At 41.9% G+C, this 22,274-nt stretch overlaps 1 protein-coding gene and 1 pseudogene across 2 annotated transcripts in view; both read right to left on the bottom strand.

The window, feature by feature from the left end:
- The window catches only part of RFX5 (regulatory factor X5), a 654,045-nt gene that overhangs the window by 36,620 nt on the left and 595,151 nt on the right, over positions 1-22,274 (bottom strand). For both annotated transcript variants that reach the window (XM_044080629.1, XM_044080628.1), the window contains exon 9: positions 22,123-22,190. In XM_044080629.1, coding sequence (XP_043936564.1) covers positions 22,123-22,190 — 68 coding nt within the window. The remainder of the gene's footprint in view (positions 1-22,122; positions 22,191-22,274) is intronic.
- Positions 18,017-18,134, bottom strand: LOC122809825 (annotated as a pseudogene).

Raw genomic sequence — 22,274 nt, forward strand, 5'->3', positions numbered from 1 at the left:
TAAGAAACTAAGAGTAATGCTACTCAATGCCAGAAGTCTATTTCAGTGCTGAGGTTCAAGTCTCTCGAGTGCGTAGCTCGATGGGATTTGGATTTACTGAGGTGCAGCATGTCCATTAATTCCAGGTTGGGCATGGCTTTATACGTCAGGCACAGATCGCTTCTGAGCAGGCGGTATGCCACTGAGTAGAGCTGGAGTTTCTTTAACCGGGCAGCATATGGCATCTGTTTGAGCCCTTTGATCCTCTTGGTGAAGTACTTTTGGGGTCTTTCCAGTTGCTGCAGGTGTCTGGTAAGGTACATCCCAAAAGGGGCATTGTACTCAATCATGGGCCTGATGAGGGATGAGTAAAGAGGCACGATGACCTCCCCTGATCTAGATGTGAATCCCTTCATGATTAGGTGGGCTATATAAAATGTTTTTCTAACCACTTTGGCCACGTGGTTTTCAAATGAGAGATTGCTATCAACTTGGGTCCCCAGGTCCCTAATTACTTCTTCTGTACTTAATGGATTACCACCTATGTGGTAATTTGTGGGCACTTTGTTTTGCCAAAGGGATGACTATACACTTTTGGCGTTTAGCTTGAGGCCTTCGCTCTGGCACCAGTTGTCTGTTTCTATGAGGCCCTTTTGTAGGATACTTGTGTCGGCTGGAGGGTCGATTATGGTGCGTAGTTTGCAGTCATCTGCGAACTTGGTCAGCCACAGTCCTTCCGTGTTGGCCTGTACCTCCGAAAAATATATACCGAACAAGAGAGGTCCCAGGACTGAGCCTTGTGGGACGCCACTTGTAACTGGTTTGGAGTCTGACATGGCTCCAGCAATTCTAACCATGTGGGTTCTGTCCTTGAGCCAGTTTGCAACCCATCTAGTGACATAGGGGTTTATATTTAAGCTGGTGAGCTTATCTATAATGCCCGAGTGGGGTATTGTATCGAAGGCTTTTGCGAGGTCCAGGTAGGCTGTGTGGACTACCTTCCCCTCGTCAATGGCCTTGGTGACTGTTTCAAAGAAATCTACTAGGTTTAAGAGGCAGGATCTGCCCTTAATAAAGCTGAACTGGGTAGGATCCAGTGTCTGTAGGTCCCCAATATCTTTATTTATGAGGTCCACGATGATCCTTTCCATAGCTTTGCAGACCAAGCTAGTCAGGCTTATGGGGCGATAGTTTCCAGGATCCGTTGAGGCACCACCTTTGTGGAGAGGGACCACTGTTGCTGTATGCCACTCTTTGGGTACATATCCTGTAGTAAGGCTGAGATTGAACAGTAGTATTATGTTTGGGTTTAGCTCTTCTTGGAGTTCATGTAGGGCAGCCGGGACACCGTCTGGTCCCATTGATGCTGTGTTTTTGCTTTGGAGAGGCGGCTCTTACCTGAGCATCTGAGATGTCAGGGGCAGCACTCTGCTGGGATAGATATTTGCCCTTTGGTGGGAGGGGAGAGAAGTTTGCGCTGAACCTGTCAGCTAGGATGTTGGCAATGTCTGTGGGTTCGGTGTATTTTTTGTCATTTTGGACTAATTCTGAGCATATCTGGGAATTCCCACCCAGATTCCTAACATAACTAAAGAAAGCCTTAGGTTCATAGGTTCATAGGTTCATACTAGGCTATCTGCCCAACCTTTAGTTTGAATAAAACTATGCCTATTATTTTGCTGTGCCTCTGTCAAGCAGTGACACTGAAGTAATCCCTGTGATTATCCTTGTGATTATCCTTAGTGTCCTGTGCAATTTGTCTCTCGAAGCTGGCCTTAGACGATTTTATGAGTGCCTGTAGTTTTTTGCTAATACTGATCAGAGATGCCTTCCCTTTTTGGGATTTTGCTCTATCATGTAGTAGCTTCCTCTTTCTATTGTATAGTTTGTTTATCGCTGGGGTCCACCAGACAGGACGCCTGCCTTTGGAGGATTGGGTCTTGGTTTTATTTGGGATTGCATGATCCATACATTCCTGAAGGTGTTCATAGAATGCGTTTATAAAGGATTCTGCGGTCTGGGCCATATTTTCCACAGGCCCGGGGGCTTTGAAGGATTCCACCTCGGTTTTGAGGAGTGTGAAATTTGCTTTAGAGAAGTTTTTCACTGTGGTTTTCTGGGCAGGAGGTGGGTTCGGGATGTGAATATCCAGTGAGATTAGTTTATGGTCTGATCTTACCAGTGAGGGATACACTTCTCGTCTGGAGCATAGAGCCCCCATGTTGGTGATGATCAGGTCCAGTATGTTTTCCCCTCTTGTGGGAGTGGTAACAAGTTGTTCCATAGCATTTGAGTTTATGAATTCTAGGAACCTTTGGCTAGGGTGTTGGAGCTAGAGTAATGCTCCCAGTCTATGTCTGGGTAGTTGAAGTCGCCCAATATAATGGTGTTTGGAGAGACCTTCATATTTTCCAGTGTTCTCAGGAAGGCCGAGTGGGGTTCCTGGGTTTGGGAGGGTGGTCTGTAGCAGGCTATAAACTGGAAGGCAGTTTTACCCACTGTTAGTTGCACATGGATAGTCTCTGATGCTTTGTGCTGTGCCACCAACCTGGAGGTGTGGGTATCTTTGACGAATATTGATACTACCCCTCCTTTTGTAGTTCGGTCCAAGTTTTGGGGCTGAAAAGCATGGTATGAGGTATAACTTGGTAGTGCTGGGGTGCTCTCGGGAGCCTTGAACCAGGTTTCTGTTACTGCACAGATATCGATGTTCTCCATGCTAAGGAGAGTTTAGAGTGCGTGCATCTTGAGGTTTAGACTTCTGGCATTGAGTAGCATTACTCTTAGTTTCTTATCCCTTGTGATACCTATGGAGGTGGGTTTGTCTTTTGAGCCTTGCCTAAAAAAGGCACTATGGGGGTGGCAAGAGCCTTTGCCAATATCCGAAAAGCCAGGGGTGACAGGTGCAAGCCATCCCTAGCGAAGCATCGTGGCTTGTCAAGCATGTCATCCCAGGCTGACAGGCATTGGATCCCCTTTGAATGACACCAATACTTAAGCCAATTGTTGAAATTGATCATCTTGTCTTCATATTGTGGCATCATTCTTGGTGAGGGTAAGATGCTACTCAAGGTCAGGGCCATACCGTATCTTCAGTAATACTCTTGTAAGAAAAGGTAGAAGGGAAAATGCAGCATAGATTGAGAGGTTTGCCCACTGGAAGGATAGGGCATCTACTTTCCAGGCCTTGCTGTGAGGTTCCCTGGTGCAGAATTTGCTGAGCTGGTGGTTGTAGGGGAGAGGCAAATAGGTCCACCTTCGGGGTACCCCATTTCTGGGTCACAAGGTTGAAGGTGTTGTGGTTTAATTGGGTCTAGGAGATTTATGCTTAAGTTGTCTGCCAGAGAGTTTTGGTTGCCTGGCAGGAATTGAGCTTGCAGGTGAATATACATGGCTGAGGCAGTGTTCCAGAGGATCATGGCTAGCCTGCAGAGTGGGTAAGAGTGGGTTCCCCCCTGCTTGTTGATGTACCACATCACTGTGGTGTTGTCAGTTTTGATTAGTAGAGGTCCCAGAGAGAGTAGGGATCTGAAAGCTGTCAGAGTGTGCTGAACAGCTAGCATCTCTTTTTGGTTGATGTGCAGATGAATTTGATTTTGGCTCCAGTGGTCCCGAATGCACCTGCCATCCAGATGTGCACCCCAGGCATAGTCTGATGTGTCTGTGGTTAGGGTCTGGGCGGCATGGGGTTGTGTAAAGGGAAGCCCCTTGTTGTGGTTGCATGCTGCTGCCAACTATAGGAACTCTTTCCTTAGACAAGGTATCATAGGTATAACAGTTTCCAGGTCCTGAGAATGTTGGCACAAAAGACTTTTTAAGTACCATCGAAGTCTCCTCATATGCAGTATGGCATAAGGAATTAGTATAATGCAGGAGGCCATGAACCCTAGAGCTTGCAGGATTTTCCTTGTGGATAAGTGGGTTCTGGTGGCCATTTGAGAGAAGTAGCCTGTCAGATAGGCTTGTATTTCTGGAGTAAGGAATGCCATCTGGGATGCTGTGCCCAAGCTTGCTCCTAGGAATGCAATTTTTTGACTGGGGACTAGTTTGGATTTCTTTTCATTGATAGTGTACCCCAGGAGGTTAGAAGGTCCTTTACAAATGTCAGGTGCTGCAACAGCTATTCCTGACTGTCTGCCAGAATCAGGCAATCGTCCAAGTAGGGGTAAATTTGAATATTTCTCTGTCTGCAATAGGCAATGGCTGGAGCCAGGCATTTTGAGAAAACTCTGGGAGCAGTGGATAAGCCAAAGGGAAGTGCAAAGAACTGATAATGCATAGATCCTGCCCAGAAACATAGATATTTCCTGCAGGAGTACCTGACTGGGATGTACAGACAGGCCTCCTTTAGGTCTACAGTGGCTAACCAGGCATCTTTGGACAGCATAGAGAGAAGCTGCTGTAGGGTAAGCATTTTGAATTTTGGTACCACCAAGAAGGTGTTTAGAATGGATAGATTGGGCGCCAGGTGCCATCTTTTCTGGGTACCAGGAAAAGTCTGGAATAAAAACCTTGGCCTATCTGTTCTGCAGGGACAGGCTGAATTGCCCTTATGGACAGCAGGGACAGAACTTGGTTTTGTGCCTCTGCCCACTGGTTTGGAGGAGGGTCTGGGAACTCTTTTGGGGTTGGCAGCTCTTGGAAATAAAATTTGTACCTCTGGGATACTATGTTGAGGACCTATCGATCGTTGGTGATGGAGGCCCAGTTTTTTGCATGATGGGCAAGTTTTCCCCCTAGGGGCATGAGTAGTATGGCAGAGGTGAGGGAAGGAGTTGAGAAGTCATTGTGAATTCTTTCCATAAGGGGGTGGCTTAGCACTCCCTCTTTTAGAAGTGGAGGTACTCCATTGCTTAGCTCTCTGTATACCCTGAGACTGTAGTCTGGGGGGGGTCTGTTTCCCCTAAGTCTAGTTTGAGGTGGCCTTGAGGGGGCTGGAAAGGACCAATGTTTTGAGGGGTAATGCCTACTGAATCTTGGAGGCTGCATTTACAAAAAATCTTTGACTGTCTGCATAGACTTAGCTTTTTCTTCCATCTTTTTTAAAACCTCTTCTGCTTTGGTGCCAAACAGATTATCCTTGTTCAGAGGCGAGTCCAATAATTTTGATTTGACATTGTGTGGCAAGGTCTGCTCCTTAAGCCAGGCATGCCTTCTAAGTACAGAACCTGTGACTGCTGCCCTGCAAGATGCTTCTAGGGCGTCAAACCCACATTGCAGAGTATGCTAGCTGACTTGGCTTGCAGAATGCATAAGCTCCTGTAATTCTTAATTTTCTGCACAATCAGGGAAGGTACATAATTTTTGGTTAATAAGTTCCATAGTATGTTCCTGATATTTCAGCATGTGGAACTGACAATTTAATGCTCTAATGGCAAGAGGTGTATATTTTTTTACCCCATCTGTCTAAAGCTTGGGAATCCCTGTTTGAAGGGGTGGGATTCTTAGCTCTAGTTGCTTTTATTCCTTTAGGTCCTTGGGAGATGACCTCCTGGTCAGCAGTAGGATTTTTGAAAAGAAATTTGTGTGAGTCAGGGACTCTGTAGTACCGGTCAGGTTTCCTGGGAGCAGGAGGTAAAGTATCAGGAGTTAAACTGGATTCCATAAAGACATCATCCACAACATCCAGAACAGGAGGGATAGTTAAGGGTCTGTGCTGTGGTAAATCTAAAATTCCCTGAGTCTCTTTTTGGACTGAGGATAATCCTGGCATTCCCAATGAAAATGCTCTCATAAAGTATTTGGTTTCACCAAAAGAAAAATCCTCTGGAGTGGAGGCAGAAGGAATGGATTCCTCTGCATCTGAATCCTCACAGGCAGATAAGGGCATGTCTTCATAATCAGAAACCTCAGAGTCGTCGGGACTCTTGGTCAGATAAAGCTGCTGGGGACAAGTCTTTTTTTTCTTTTAGCAGGGGAAGGCTGGCTTTCCCTAATCAGCATGATAAGGTCTTCTGCCATTTTAAGCATCTGCGATTGTGGCAAGGAAGCAGGCGCCTGAGTTAGGATCGTCGTTTTTTTTTAGGCATAGCTCGTACTCTTGGCCTTAGAAACTCGGTAGTTTTAGAAAGAACTGAAGACGCGAAAGATGTAGTCGGTTTGTGTCGAATATCGGTAGTGCGAAGAACTTCCTCAGAAGCCAGTGCCTGCACAGCAGCTCCGGGCCCATCCGAGGTAGAGACATCCACAGGTTCCATAGTCAAAGAAGAGTCTCGCGGCATACTGGACTCCGAACGGGTCTCGGTAGTGGCCTGCAAATCCATCGAAGTGGGCATCAGGGACTGCGAAACTGCCTCACTGAATACCGGTGAACTGGCGACTAGCTTAACAGAAGCATCATCAGCAGTTTTGGACCTGTGCGGTCTGTCTCTGTCTTTATCCTTACATTTTTTTGGAAGATCGGTAGTCAGATGGCTTACCAAAGCCATTTCGGAATATGGAAATCGAGAACGAAAGTATTTAGCTACAATAATGGCCCGACGATGAATAGTTCGGGTGTTGAACAAAGCACAAAACCGGCAGCGAGGTACGTCGTGGTCCGGGCCTAAACAGGGGCGCAGTAAGAATGTAAATCTTGGTGTGGTATTTGCTTTCCACAGGCGAGACAATTGTTAACTTTTTCTGACATCGGTTAGAGCAAGAAAAAAGGATCCCCAATGGGGTACTTAGCTTTAGAAGACTTCAACTTCAATTTCAGAAACGAAGACTCAGGTAGCAGCCAAGCGGCACTCGTGCGAACTGCTTCTGCTTCGGGCTCCTCTGCAAGAAAAACTTATGTAATGGCATCGGCTGCCTGTTTTTATACCATTGATGACCTGATGTCAGTCCTGAAGCAACAGCAACCAACGCAGAAATACTAAGCATCTGGTATTCGGGCAGACTGAGGGCTACCTCTGGCAGGATAACCCAAGTGTGATGACTGCAACAGTGAAACACGAAAAACATCACAGAGAACACTGTTACATATGTGGAAGTGTTTATGGAAACCCTTTATAAGCATGTAAATAACTGCAAGAAAAAGTACAGTTGTGTACCTACCATAAATGTAGATGTTCAAGTGCATTCACTGTTGCAGTCATTACACTTGGGTTATCCTGCTGGCAGGCTACCCGCAGTCAGCCTGAATTCCAAAGTCTTGGTCCGGCGTCGGTTGCTGTCGCCTCTTCCCTGACGTCAGTGCACCAGGGGTATAAAAGATGCAGCAGACGCCATTTTCTTCAGTTTTTCTTGACCCAGATGTCAGGTGCCCCCAAAAGGGTAGGCTAAAAAACATTGCTAATAAAAGCATGCACTAAAATAAACAATACCTTCATCTACAAGCAAATACACCACATAGGTTGTATAGGATAGAGAAGTACAGATAAGTCCCAGCAAAGAAAGGGGGATGGTGGGTGGGTAACCTGGACTGCAACAGTGAATACACTCGAACATCTACATTTATGGTAGGTACACAACTGTACTACGTTCATCGTGTTTTGCTGTTGCAGTCATTACACTTGGGTTGAATCCCAAAGCTGAGGTTGGGTGGCTGGGTCTAAATAGAATTAGGAGTGGCTATAAGGCCCTGCAAGACTGCAGTGGCAAAGCCTGCTCTGGATTTAGAGTAAAGAGGCAAGTGGTAGTGCTTAGTAAAAGTGTGCACTGAAGTCCAAGTTGCAGCCTCCAAAATATCCTTGGTTGGTACTCCTCTGAGGAAGGCTGCTGAGGTGGCTGCTGCCCTGGTAGAATGTGGTCTAATGCCCTTAGGCACTGATTTACCATGTCGTGAATAGCAGAAACAAATGCAGTGTCCTATCCATTTTGAAATAGTCTGCTTTGAGATAGCCTTTCCTTGTGATCCTGCTGCATATGCCACTAAAAGTTGTTCAGTCTTTCTGAAAGCTTTAGTTTTGTCCAAGTAGAAGCGTAGCTGTCTGTGTATGTCCAAAGAATGCAGAAGTCTCTCCCCTTTATTCTGTGGGTGTGGGTAAAAAGTAGGCAAATTAATGGTTTGGTTTAGAGCCACACTGGACACTACCTTAGGCATAAATGTTGGGTTTGTCCTTAGAGAAACCCTGTCCGGATGGAAGATAATAAAAGGTTCCACAGCCATTAATGCCTGTAACTCTGAGACTCTTCTTGCTGAAGTTATTGCTAGGAGCAAATGCCTGTAACTCTGAGACTCTTCTTGCTGAAGTTATTGCTAGGAGCAGAGCTGTTTTCCATGATAAGAATTTTATCTCAGCTGTATTGGCTGGCTCAAAAGGAGGCAGTGTGAGTTTTTCCAAGACAAAATTGAGGTCCCATGCAGGTATTGGTGCTCTCCTTGGAGGTCTTATTTTTTTGGCCCCCCTGAGGAACTGCCTAAGCAATGGATATAAAAACATAGGCGGGTCTGTATTGTAATGAGCTGAAATGGCAGAGGCATGGATCTTGATTGATGAGAAGGATAGGCCTTTGTCCAGCATCTCAGTTAGATATTGTAAAATCTGAGGAATATTTGGAACAAGTGTGTCAATTCCTTGTGCCTGGTTCCAAGCACAGAATCTCTTCCAATTTTCTGCATAAGATTTTCTGGTGCTGGGCCTCCTGGCCTCCAAAATGACATCCATAACTGCTTTAGAGAGAGGTGTATTCTGAATGGTTACAGTATCCGCCATGCAGCTAGATTTAGAGTTCTGACTTGGCTATGCAGGATCTGATTGTTTTGCTGGGTCAGTAAATGAGGAATTTGAGGCAATGTCCAGGCTGGGCCTTGGGACAAGCTCCTTAGGATTGGGTACCAGTGTTGGTGTGGCCAATCTGGGGCAATCAGAATAATTTGTGGCTTCTCTTGTCTGACCTTTAGGAGTACCTTGGGGAGGAGAGGCAGTGGAGGAAAGGCATATACTGTAAGGTTGTTCCAGCTGAATGACAGAGCATCCACTTTCCATGCTTGTTTGCGATAAGTCCTTGTGCAGAATCTCTGAAGTTGGCAGTTGTGAGGGGAGGCAAAAAGATCTATGACTGGGCGTCCCCATTTTCTTGTTATCATGCTGAAGATTTGTGGATCTAGTTTCCGCTCGTGAGGGTCCATGAGGTTTCTGCTTAGTTCGTCTGCCAGAGCATTTGTTTTTCCTGGCAGGAATTATGCTTGCAGGTGTACTTGGTAAGTCAATGGACTTGGTAAGTCAATGCTGTGTTCCACAAAATCATGGCTTGTCTGTAGAGGGGTTAGGAATGTGTGCCCCCCTGCTTGTTTATGTACCACATGACTGTGGTGCTGTCCGTCTTTATCAGCAGCTGTCCTGGATGAAGTATGTCCTTGAAGGCTGTCAGGGCATTTTGTACAGCTAGCATCTCTTTTTGATTGATGTGAAGATGCCTTTGGCTTGGGGGCCATGTGCCCTGAATACATTTTCCTGCCATGTGGGCCCCTCAGGCATAATCTGATGCATCTGTTGTTAGCGTTTGCCTGGCTGTGGGTAAAGTGAATGGCTGTCCCTTGTTGTGGTGACAGGCCTGTGCCCACCATCGAAACTCCTGTTGCAAGCAGGGAATGAGTGAAATTCATGATTCCAGGCTGTGGCAATGTTGAGTCCAAACACTTTTTAGGTACCATTGTAGTTTCCTCATATGCAGTCTTGCATATGGAATTAGCAGATTGTAGGAAGCCATGTAGCCCAGATCCTGCAGAATTTTTCTTGGAGATAACTGGGTCTTTGTTGCCATGTTTTCGAAGTAAGAAGTCAGTTGCCTTTGTTTGTCTGGCGTGAGATAAGCCATCTGGGCAGTTGTATTTAAGCTTGCACCCAGGAATATAATTTCTTGAGAGGGTACTAGTTTTGATTTCTTTTCGTTTACTGTGTACCCTAGGCAAATTAGTAACCTTTTTACAAATGCCAGATGCTTTAGTAGAATGTCTTTGGCCTCTGCATGAATAAGGCAGTCGTCCAAGTAGGGATATATTTGAATTCCTCTTCATCTGCAAAATGCAATTACTGGTGCCAGGCATTTTGTGAAGACCCTGGGCACAGTAGATAAGCCAAAGGGCAGTGCAGAGAATTGGTAGTGTATTGAGCCAGCTATGAATCTGGGGTATCTTCTCCAAGACTGATTGGGACATGCAGGTATGCCTCTTTGAGGTCCAAAGTTACAAGCCAAGCCTTTTTGCCCAGCATGGGCAGAAGCTGCTGCAGAGCCAACATTTTGAATTTCGGAACGTCCAGAAAAGTATTTAGAATAGATAGGTCCAGAATCGGTCTCCATGCTTTGTCCTTTCTTGGTACTAAGAAAAGTCTTGAGTAAAATCCTTGTCCCTGCTCTTGTCATGGCACTGGCTGAATAGCCTTCATGTCCATGAGAGATGAAACTTGGTTTTGTGCCTCTGCCCATTGATTGTGTGGCAGGTCTTTGCCTTTGGAAGGGTGTGAAAGTGGAACCTGTAGCCCTGAGAGACTATATTTAAGATCCATTTGTCCTGGGTAATCATGTGTCAATTTTGTGAAAAAAGTGCTAGCTTTCCCCCAAGGGTGCTGCCAAAAGATAAATGCTTGGCATTGGCAGAGGGAAGTCATTGGGGCTGTTTCCTATATGGCTGTGTTTTGTCTTCTCCGTTTTTGGAGGTAGAAGCACCCCACTGTTTGGGCCTGTATGAGCCCTGGGGCTGTTGTCTGCCTCTAGGGTGTCTGTATCTGCCTCTTTGTGGCCTGTCTGACACGGGAAAGGACCAATTTTTAGAAGGCCAGTTCCTGCTAAATCTGGGTGGCTGCACCTGTAAGAAATCCTTCACTGTCTGCATAGATTTAGCTTTATCCTCCATTTTCTTTAACACCTCTTCTGCCTTAACACCAAACAAAGTATCATGCTGTAATGGAGCATCCAATAATTTTGCTTTACTATGATCAGGCAGAGTCTGTTCTTTTAACCAAGCATGCCTTCTAATGACAGAACCTGTTACAGCGTCCCTGTAAGAGGCCTCCAGTGAATCATAACCACATTGCAAAGTACGCTTTCCCACTTGTTCAGCTGCATGCAATAAATCCTGCAATTCCTTGTTCTCAGAACATTCAGAATTTGTCAACATTTTCTGTTTTAACAGACACATTAAGTATTGCTGATATTTAAGCATATGAAACTGACAATTTAAAGCCCTTACAACCAAGGTAGCAGTGTAAACTTTTTTCCCCCATCTGTCCAGTGCCCTAGAATCTCTATCTGAGGGGACAGGGTTTTTTGCAGTAGCAGCCTTGACCCCTTTGGGACCCTAAGAAATAGTTTCTGGGTCAGCAGCAGGGTTTTTATATAGAAATTATGAGAATCTGGAACCCTGTAGTATCTGTCTGGTGTAACAGGTGCAGGAGGTAAAGAGTCGGGAGACAGGTCGGACTCTGAAAATACATCATCTACAATGTCTAGAACAGGTGGAATAGCAAGAGGTCTGTGCTGAGGTAGAAGAAGAATGTCTCTGAGCATTTTCTTAGAATCTGAATAATGTTGGCTCTCCCAGTGGAAATGCTCCCTCATGGTATGCAGAGTTTCCCCAAATGAGTAATCCTCAGGAGGAGAAGCTGAAGGAATAGATTCTTCAGCATCAGAATCCTCATAGGGAGGAATAGAGTATCCCTGTTCTGAAGAGGAGTCAGAGGAAATGGAAACCTGATCAGAGGAATCATATTCAGTGTCTTGCCTACACCTCTTATCAGGAGGGGGATGGGAACCCCTGATCAAAGTAATTAGGTCTTCGGCCATTTTGAGCATCTGTTTCTTATGCATGGAAGTCTGTCCTGGAGAGTGCTGTACTTGTTTCTTTGTCTTTAAAACTGTTTTAGTCTGTCTTTAATGCTGAAGTTGGCTTGATATAAAGCTGTGTAGGTCTGAAAACACCCTCAGAACCCGATGCCTACTCAGCGGCTCCGGACCCATCTGAGGTATTAGTTTCCGAAGGCCCAATACCTTTACTATCCAGAGGCCAAGCTGTCTCCACGTGGGAGCCGGAGGCGGCCTGTGGCTCTGAGGTAGCGGGTGTCAGGGACTGCAAAAGTGCCTCACTGAGAACCAGTGACTGGCCAAGAAGAGGCTTCATCATCGGTTTTGGACCTCGGATGCCTATCCTTTTCTTTTTCCTTGCGCTTTTTATGAACTCCAGTCATCGGCTGTTCTGACAGCATTATGTAGTTAAACCTTCGGCCAAAGTAATAAAAAGCAAAATTGTACCGACGCTTAATAGTGCGTTGGTTGAATCTAGCACAAAACTGACAACTAGCAACGTCGTGGTCAGGGCCTAGGCAAGGAATACAGTAAGAGTGGAAATCCTTATGAGGTATTTGCTTTCCACAAGAAATACAATTGTTAACTTTTTCTGACATCGGTCTGGAGTAAGAAAAAAGTTTCCCCAACGGGGTACTTAGCTTTATAGAAGACTTCGGATGTGAAATTCAATTTCGAAAATCTCAGGAGTCGGCCGACCGGCACTTGCGAACTGCTTTTGCTTCGGGCACTGCGTGGCAAGAAAGACTGAAGAAAATGGCGTCGGCTGCATCTTTTATACCCCTGGTGCACTGACGTCAGGGAACAGGTGACAGCAACCGACGCCGGACCAAGACTTTGGAATTCAGGCTGACTGTGGGTAGCCTGCCAGCAGGATAACCCAAGTGTAATGACTGCAACAGTGAAACACGATGAACATCAGCAGTACCATACTGAATAAACTTAGGCCAAACTCCAAAAACAAACCCCCTTAATGGGTCCCAGTATAAATAGGTTGTATAATAAAATAAAATAAAAATTCCTGATCAAAAATAGGAAGGGCTATGCCAAACAGGCAAAAAACTCCCTCAAAAGTCTCAATAAGCAATTCTGGGGACTAATCAAGTCCACCAAAGCCAACTTTGTGGCAAAAATAGCTTTCCAGGGTAAGGCTAACCACAAGGTATTTTTCAATTATGTACACAACCCTAAGGGAAACACCCAACAGTGTGTTAAGCTAATAGTAAATGGAAGTCCCTATACTAAACTGGAGACTATAGCAAATTAGTTGGCTGATAAATTCTGCACCAGTTTCACCCTCCCACCCCAGTTATCCTCCAGGAAACACCCTCTACAACTTCTCCCCCAATTATCATTGAAGAGTTCCTCACTGCATTCTCCAAAGCTAAAAACACTGCTTTGATGGGTCCTGATAGTATCCTAGCATATCTCTTAAATAGTTTGAAACATGACCTGTCAGGCCTACTAGAATCTCTATTCAACCCACAGCCTCCAGACAGGTTTCATGGAGGACTGCAACGGTCATACCTCTACACAAAATAGGACCATCAACAGACTCATGGAGCTACAGACCCATAAGTTTAACTAGTCTTATATGCAAGGCCATGGGAAAAATTATCATGGAACTGATTAAAAAAAAAAAGACATAGGAAATCTTCAAAAACTGCAACCATCCCAGTGTGGTTTCGTCAAGGGCAGGTCATGAGTACTAAACTTGGTGGACTTCTTCGAGAAAGTCACTAGAGCCAAGGATGAAGGCAAAATGGTGCATGCTACCAACCTCAACCTGGCAAAGGCATGTGATACAATACATCACTCAAGTATTATAGACAAAATCACAAATTTAGGCATGAATCCCTATGCCAAAAGTTAGGGAAGGGGAATCCACCTCCAACAAGAGGCCTGTTATTAGCGGTGTCCCACAGGGTTTGGTATTAGGACATCTCCTGTTTGAAATATACTTCACTGATGTTATGGCAAATGTAGCTTTACATTAACTACATGTAACTTTAGCTGACCAAATCTGCTGATGACTGCATGCAGAGTGCAATTAGTGAATCCCCCAAAGATGCAGATATCCTCCAGGAGAGTTGGACATAGACAAATAACTGATACCAGAGCCATGGCCTAAAACTCAGTGCAAAAAAATGCATAATTATACCCTTTGGGAACATGACCACTCCTGCAAATTACAGCACTGACATGACTTCCCAAAGAGTAGACCTAGTGGTAAGGAACTTGGTTGACAGTAACCTAAATTTGATTACCATGTGTTCACAGTGGTGAGAAAATCCTTTTAAGTGACACAACTTAAAAAAGTAAAGGTATGGCATTGAGATCTAAGGAAATCATAGTCCTACTATATTCCGCTCTCATATGACCAATAATCAAATGTAATCTACCCTTCAGCAAGTACTGGACTAGGCATTTGCAACAGCAGGAGCAGCCACAGACATCCCTCACTCACTAAAAGAATACAGAGTGTAAATAACATGTCCTATCAAGACCACCACAAAATCCTGTCCATGTACTTGGTTTCCTACAGACTACTGAGGGATCTATGCCTAACTTACAAGGTATTCTCTGAGGCAGCCATGATGGCTCTGCTACACATTCACAAAACAAACAGGGCTTGTAGATGCCCTAAGGCACAGGCATACATCAAAGCCATTCTAGTAGTTTGGTATTGATAATTGGGAAAGTTAGGGAATGAATGGCTAAGCTTAAGAAAAAAAACTCCAGGGCCATTAAATAGTAACCTCCTATGATCCTTTAGTCCTCAACAATACTTAGTTTTTCAATTCCAAATATAACTGCTACCATATAAAATCAAGGCATTTTCAACTGCGGATGTCAAACTCTGGAATGATCTTCCATGCTCTGTTCTCTCCCAAATGTCCATATCTCTACTGCAGAACTGATAGCTTATCTGTAGAAATTTATATAGTTTAAGTGGATGTAACAAGTCAAAAAGGATGAGCAGATGGAACTAGACTTGACAACATTCTTTTTTTTCTTTTTAAACAAAAATAAAAAAGTAAAATAGTAACCTCCTATGATCCTTTAGTCCTCAACAATACTTAGTTTTTCAATTCCAAATATAACTGCTACCATATAAAATCAAGGCATTTTCAACTGCGGATGTCAAACTCTGGAATGATCTTCCATGCTCTGTTCTCTCCCAAATGTCCATATCTCTACTGCAGAACTGATAGCTTATCTGTAGAAATTTATATAGTTTAAGTGGATGTAACAAGTCAAAAAGGATGAGCAGATGGAACTAGACTTGACAACATTCTTTTTTTTCTTTTTAAACAAAAATAAAAAAGTTATGTACTCCCCATAATGTTCCATCTATGTTGTCCATTTTCATTCTTCCTCAAACCTGTGGGTTCAGACCCAATGTTTGGATCAGACTCAGCCGTTGCAAAAGCTCGTGGCAACCAAAAAGCTCTCGAGCTCTTCCCTTACCCATAATGCACCCTTCCAAGTTACCTCAGATCTTTACTGCTAGATACATAAAGAAATATATATATATATATATATATATACATATAAATATGGGTCTGGGACTAATGCGCGAACGGCCGTTTCACCGAATCTGAAACAGCCAGGCATATGCACGCGAAAGTGCTTTTCACCAAAGAAGCACTTCCGCGGAAGTATGCCTGGAGGTAGAGGAAGTTGTGCGGGAGTGACTGTTGTGGAGATCATACTACAGTGCGGTTAAGGGAATTTTTCCCTTTTTCCCACTGTAGTGTGATCTCGGAGTGAGAATAATAAAGTGGGGGTGTGTGTGGGGGGTGCAGGGGGGCTTGCCCCCCTGCATAAACGTTAATTTACTGGGCTTTTTTTTTTGTTATTTTAACACACTTTAGCGAAAGCGCTTTTTCAGTGAAAAGCGCTTTCGCTAAATGTGTTCGGTGATAATGGATTCGGACTTTTGATCTTTCGATCAAAGGTCCTAGATCTACATATATATATATATATATATATATATATATATATATATATATATATATACGAAGACAGCTGGTGGATGCATTCCTGGGCCGAACTGATGATATAAAAAAGTATTTGACACAACTACACACTGAAGTAGAACTGTACTCATAACAAGAAATACGCTGCAGAGCAAAATAAGTAGATTTAAATGTACAGGAATATTTAAAATTAATAAACATAAGTTCTTAGGTAATGGTTTCAAAGGTAGTTACTAGGCATGCAGTCCAGGAATGGAGCCTAGCTGAAATCGCTAAAAGCCCCAAAGCACTGGTTGGTAAGTGAATTGTCAAGGTCAAACAGTAAGCAAATGAAGGGGAAAGATTCAAATCCTGTACCCATGGAACAGATTATTAAAAAGTTAAAGCTTTAGTCCTCTGTTCTAAGTGCCAGATGAAGCAAAAAACCCTGAGGGAACTTGAAACCACAACCCTCCGCACTACTTGTGAATTCTCTACCAGCATAACAATACATCCAAGAAATAAGCAAAAAATGTAGAAGTTTTCTGCCAACAGAGTTAGGAGACTGTCAGGATTTTGGGACAGTATGCCGGAGGAAATAAATGGACAGGAGAAGTGACAGAGGTGACAGAGATGTAAGCCAGTCCAGAATGATCAGACAATACAAAGAGGTGAGTGACAGAGAACTATAATGAGCTATACACATCAGTAGTTTTAGAGACCTCAGGTAATGTGATTAGCCTTGATTGGCTGGTTATGTGAATTTTGTTTTGTGCATGCACTTAGAATTTACCTTTATCTAAGCCTTGAGTTTGGATCAGAATGATTACTTCACTGCTCCATCATGGAATGTGTATCTTCTGCAGCAATGAATTATTAAATCATGGTAACCTGTACATAATCCCTCAATCTCTAATGCCAGACCTCCATGCTCTTATTCTAATGTAAAACACATACGGTGAGAACATATTTTGAGGCTAACCATTTACCACAGGCATATTTTGCAATAACATTTACAGCACCTATATGTGTGTGTGTGTATGTGTGTGTCTATTTTGACTGATTCACAACTTGCCAAATGGAAAACATTGCAGGAAAGACAAAGTGAGACTTACGGACATGGGGTTTACACAGTTTTCTAATAACTATTCAGCAATTTCGGAGTTGGTATATGTAAGTGGCAGGAGTGAAAAGTTGCAGGAGGGATCTGCCCATTTGACAAAAAAAGATTTTTTTAGTGTTTCACTACAAGGACAACTACCTTGTGTACATGACAGCGTTTTGCTGCCATGTAAGTTTCGGTGAGTTTAGTGTCGCCCACTTTAATGTTGGTGAAATTCTTGTTTGTGTTTTTCTAAGCACAATTATATGTACAAGTGTGTCTGCATGTATGTGTGTGTGTGTGTGTGTGTGTGTGTGTGTGTGTGTGTGTGTGTGTATAAGAAAAGTAATGCAGTTCATGGTACCCAAAGACAGCACTGTAGAAAGTATACCAGTACAGTCGCCAAGGCTGTAGTCATAAAACGATTTTGTTGAAGAACAAAAAAGAAGAATGAGTGCTTCTGGGTGACTTCCACCATTCTTCAGATTCAAAAATGTCTGAACAAGCAAGAAATAGTTATATAAATCCTGTCCAATCATATTTGTCTGTTATAATTATCAGCCAATAAAAACAGATTAAAATTTTAACTAATAAAAGTGCTAGAATGGAGTACTTAACCAACTGAAAGTAGTAATTTAACCTGTAGTATTATGTATACAAATAAAATGCTCCAGCTAAGAACTTATCATTGTTACTTAGAAAAATGTGTGTCCTAAACATATACAGAATGAATAAATAGCTGTATGTTTCCTATAACAACCTCTAAATCACAAAATAATGAATAGAAATAATCATTAAGAGTAACAAATGTAAAGAATGTTCACTGACCAATCATTAATACCATCCGAAAAGACAACAAGATAATAACATTGTTTGTAACAAACAATGAACAATGGTAAAAACCGAGTCTAGTCTGAATAAGTATAGCATGGAATGCAAACAACCAATCAAGTTGTTTAGATCTAAGAATAGACCAATGGGGAAGATAGCCAATGTCATAACTCAAATCGAGATCTCGACCAATAAAGGACAAGGAGGCGAACAGCCAATCAAATTGTTTAAATATGTGTATGAACCAATGGGACAGTCAGCCAATGTCGTAACTCAAATCAGAATCTCAGCCAATGAAGGACTAGAGAATAAACAGCAAATCAAATTGTTTAAATGTAAAAACAGACCAATAGGATAAATAGCAAATGAAAAACAGCAAAGTGCCCAGTTATGTAAAAGTTACTCACAGCTAAACAGCCAATGCTCCTGGTATTCTCAGGCGGTCTCCTATCCAAGTACTAACCAGGCTCGACCCTGCTTAGCTTCCAAGATCAGACGAGATCAGATGCATTCAGGTTAGTGTGGCCATTGGTGATTCAAATCTGAATCTCAACCAATAAACCGGCAGGGAGAAACAAGACTTACCAAGAAGTAAAGCAAGTTGAAAAGGCTCATTCAAAATCATTGTCACTGATTGAAGTAGACAAATCACAGCTCACAAACATCCAGTAGCCAGATATAAAACAAAGTCAGGCAAAGTAAGACAAGGGTCAAGTGACCTTGACTCGTGGCGCTTGACAACAAAAAGCTGAACTGCCAATAGAATATGATGCCCAAAAATGGCATGTGTAAAGTGAAGTTCAAAAATAAACATTGTAGTGATATATTGCAAAAGAAATATAAAATGTTTAGCACTTGAACAACTATCAGTAGTAATGAGACATAGTAGGACTCATTTAATATGTCATTTCTTCAGTGCTGGTTTAAAAGGTATATTAGAATTCAGGCCTGGCGGTCCTGTCTGCCTGTAACTCACTGATCCACTTAATTTCAGCCAATTTAGTTGCAAGTGCTATGTCACCACCTCTAACATCGCAAGTTATTGTTTGTAAAGCCATAAAGCTGAAAGAATGGTGATCAATGGTTGACACATGCTGCACAAGTGGATTCTTCATATCCAAGAGTCTTAAATCAATCACGTTTGGATATGCGTTCCTTAAAAAGTCTGTTAGTTTTGCCATGCTACGTAGACCACATTTTTGGTCTTGCAATCTGCATAGCCATGAAAGGTATTGTTCTTATTGGTTACAGGATGTTGTATATCTGTTTCCTATGGATGTATTTGCACATCATACATGTTCTGCGTGGGTAAGTACCCTTTTTATTGGTTCTTGTTTCCATCTTCTTGACCGGTTTATCACACAGGATTTGTTTTAAGTTCTTACTATTCCTGTATGTAAAATGGGGGTGTTCTCCTACAAGTTTCTTCATAGATTCATCACTAATTAAGATCTTCCAGTTGTTCTTAATAATTTTGCAAATGTGGTGAATATCACTTGAATACCTTAGGATGACCCTAATATCATTTTGGTGGTTGTCTCGAGATGGTTCCAAATGATGGGGTAGTAGCTCCAAATAATAGGGCTTGCCTCTGGTGTTCCTTGGCTGAAGTGCTGCGTACTGTTGTAAATCAATTTCTTTCTTCTCCAACAAATTATTAGTTTAAAGGTGTGCACACTTATGCAACTAGCTTATTGAACGTTTTTTAGTTTTTTTGTATTTTTCCCCTAACAGATTTGTTTGTTTTTCAATTGAATTGTACAGGTTACAGGTCACATTAAAGGTAGGAAAAATTCTGAAATGATTTATTGTGGTCTCATTTTTTATATCACAAAAACTTGGCATTTTAATATGGGTGTATACACTTTTTATATATCCACTGTATGTGTGTGTGTGTGTGTGTGTGTGTGTGTGTGTGTGTGAATATATATATATATATATATATATATATATATATATATGTATATATATATATATCTATATATATATATATATGTATATATATAGATATATTTGTGTGTGTGTGTATGTATATATATATATATATATATATATATATATATATATATATATATATACACATACACATGGGTCTCCTTCTGTTTGTTGAAAATACACTTTCTTGACAAACAGAAGGTCGAATCCACTTAAGCGAAAGTGCACTACATCGGAAATGCACTTTTGCAAAAGCACGTTACAGTGGGGATGAGGAAATATATCCTTTTCCCCACTGTAGTGCAATCTCAGAGTTATTATATTTAAGTAGGGGGGTGTGGGGGCTTGCCCCTACAAAATAGTGTTTACTGTATTTTTTTATTTTTCCCCCAATTCGGTGAATTGGCTTTCGCGAAAGTGTATATATATATATATATATATATATATATATATATATATATATATATATATATATATATTACATACATACACACACCACGCACACATGTATATAGGAGCGTGTGTGTGTATTTGTTTGTGTGTGGCAAGTAGCTGAAGCACAGGCATGTCCTTAAGGGGGGGGGGGGGTCATCTACATATGGGCCTTCACTTCAAAAGGTTGGAGGTTGTCACAGTGAAGACTCTAGCCAGGATGGGTCTTTTTTGCAGCTTTTAATGAATGGTTTGTCCCCGTGACCTTTTTACCCTTTGGCTTCGATGTTATTTGTGATATTTTGCAGGTATTTTAAACTTGTGCCGTATTGATGAAGCCAAAAAAAGGCCGAAATATGCATGTCTACAGCTAGTGTGGTTTTGGCTTTTGTGCCTGAGTGTACCCTTAAGGATTTAAAAATAAAAAGTAAAATGTCATGGGCATTCTGAAGCCAAGTAGCTGAAAGACTGTTATATCATTATGGGGTAATTTGCATATATCCCATTGGCCTTCACTACAGCATATTTAAGGCTTTACACATTGAAGACTCTACCTTGGCTGGGTCTATCTTGCAATTTTTTCTAAACGGTTTATCACTGTGACCTTTCATTTTATTTTTATACCCCCCTACACACACACACACACACACACACACATATATATATATATATATATATATATATATATATATATATATACACACATTTTATATATATATATATATATATATATATATATATATATATATATATATATATATATATATATATATATATATATATATATATATAAATTAAATACAATGGTAATGTGGAAAAACAAAGTAACCAATCATCAATGATGCACATTACGTCACCCACTTTCCTCAGTTCTTAAATATCACGATTCAACAACGTACTGACCTGAATCACCAGGATTCCTCTAATTCTATCTATAAACTTAAGACAAAGTACACTAAAGAATAAATTTATTCAATTTTATAGCTATTTCAATGGAACTACACCTTTATATATATATAAAATTAAATACAGTGGTAATGTGGAAAAACAAAGTAACCAATCATCAATGATGCACATTAATGTCACCCACTTTCCTCAGTTCTTAAATATCACGATTCAACAACGTACTGACCTGAATCACCAGGATTGCTCTGATTCTATCTATAAACTTAAGACAAAGTACACTAAAGAATAAATGTATTCAATTTTATAGCTATTTCAATGGAACTACACCTTTCTGAAATAGCAGATATACACAGTACAAGAAAAAGTACACAGATCTCATTTCAGGTATGTGTGTCAACTACTGTCTTCCTATGGAGCTGCAAAGTATCTCAGTGCTGTGAGGAACCCAGTCCTTTGGACAATCATACTCTTTCAGAATATAAGACAACTCTGCCATCTGAATCACCATATTTGTCTAGTACTGTGACTGCACATTATCTCAGGGCTTCATAGCTGACTAAAAATGCAAGACTGGTCAAGTTATACCTAGATGCTCAATGCAGATACATAATTTGAGTCTTACTGTCTGAAAGTCTGAGATTACAATTCTGTGCAACTTCAGATTTGGTCACAACTAGCTTTGCTCTTTGCTTTGTTTGGAAACTTGGCAGTGTAGTGAATTTATCTTGGAATATCTGTCGGAAAATCATTATGCACATGTAGTCTTAATAGTGGAATACTGTGCTGCTGATGTGTTGTAATGTGGCTTTTTTAAGGGTACGGCGGCTACAACGCAATGACCTTAAAAAGTTATGGTTAAAATAGGGTGGAGTCCCTACACTAAAAAAAAAGTCTTTCGGCTTTTCCCGGTTAGGGGTTGCCACAGCGGAACTCCGGTCCGCTAATGATTGGCAGTAGATTTTTACGTACTGGCTTGCCGGGCCTAACGCACAACCTTCAATGAAGGAACGTCCATTCACGCATGTCGCCACACAGAAAATGCTCTAACTGAGAATCGAACGGGCAACGTCTAACTGTGAGGCAACAACGCTACTGCACCACCACCGCAACTGAATTTTGTTTTTGTTTTTACTTTCTGCCAGTGTGCTAAATATAGTTTGTGAGTTAGTTGACTTTCAATGTAGTTCTTGCACTTTATTATTATTTACAATTTAGTTAGACTAACCTGGACTTGTAATGCACACATACCTGTGAATCATCCACGTAGCTTGAGGCATCAACTCTAAGATACAGCTGACTTTTCTCAGAAGTGTTTTCTATGAAGGAAAAAAAAAACAAATTCAATACAAGCTTCTGTGACAACTACAAAACTTTACTTTCTGCATTCTAATGAGGACAAA

The sequence above is a fragment of the Protopterus annectens genome, chromosome 8.part0 (genome assembly GCF_019279795.1).
Source record: "Protopterus annectens isolate FY-2018-M chromosome 8.part0, PAN1.0, whole genome shotgun sequence".
Classification (NCBI taxonomy): domain Eukaryota; kingdom Metazoa; phylum Chordata; order Ceratodontiformes; family Protopteridae; genus Protopterus; species Protopterus annectens.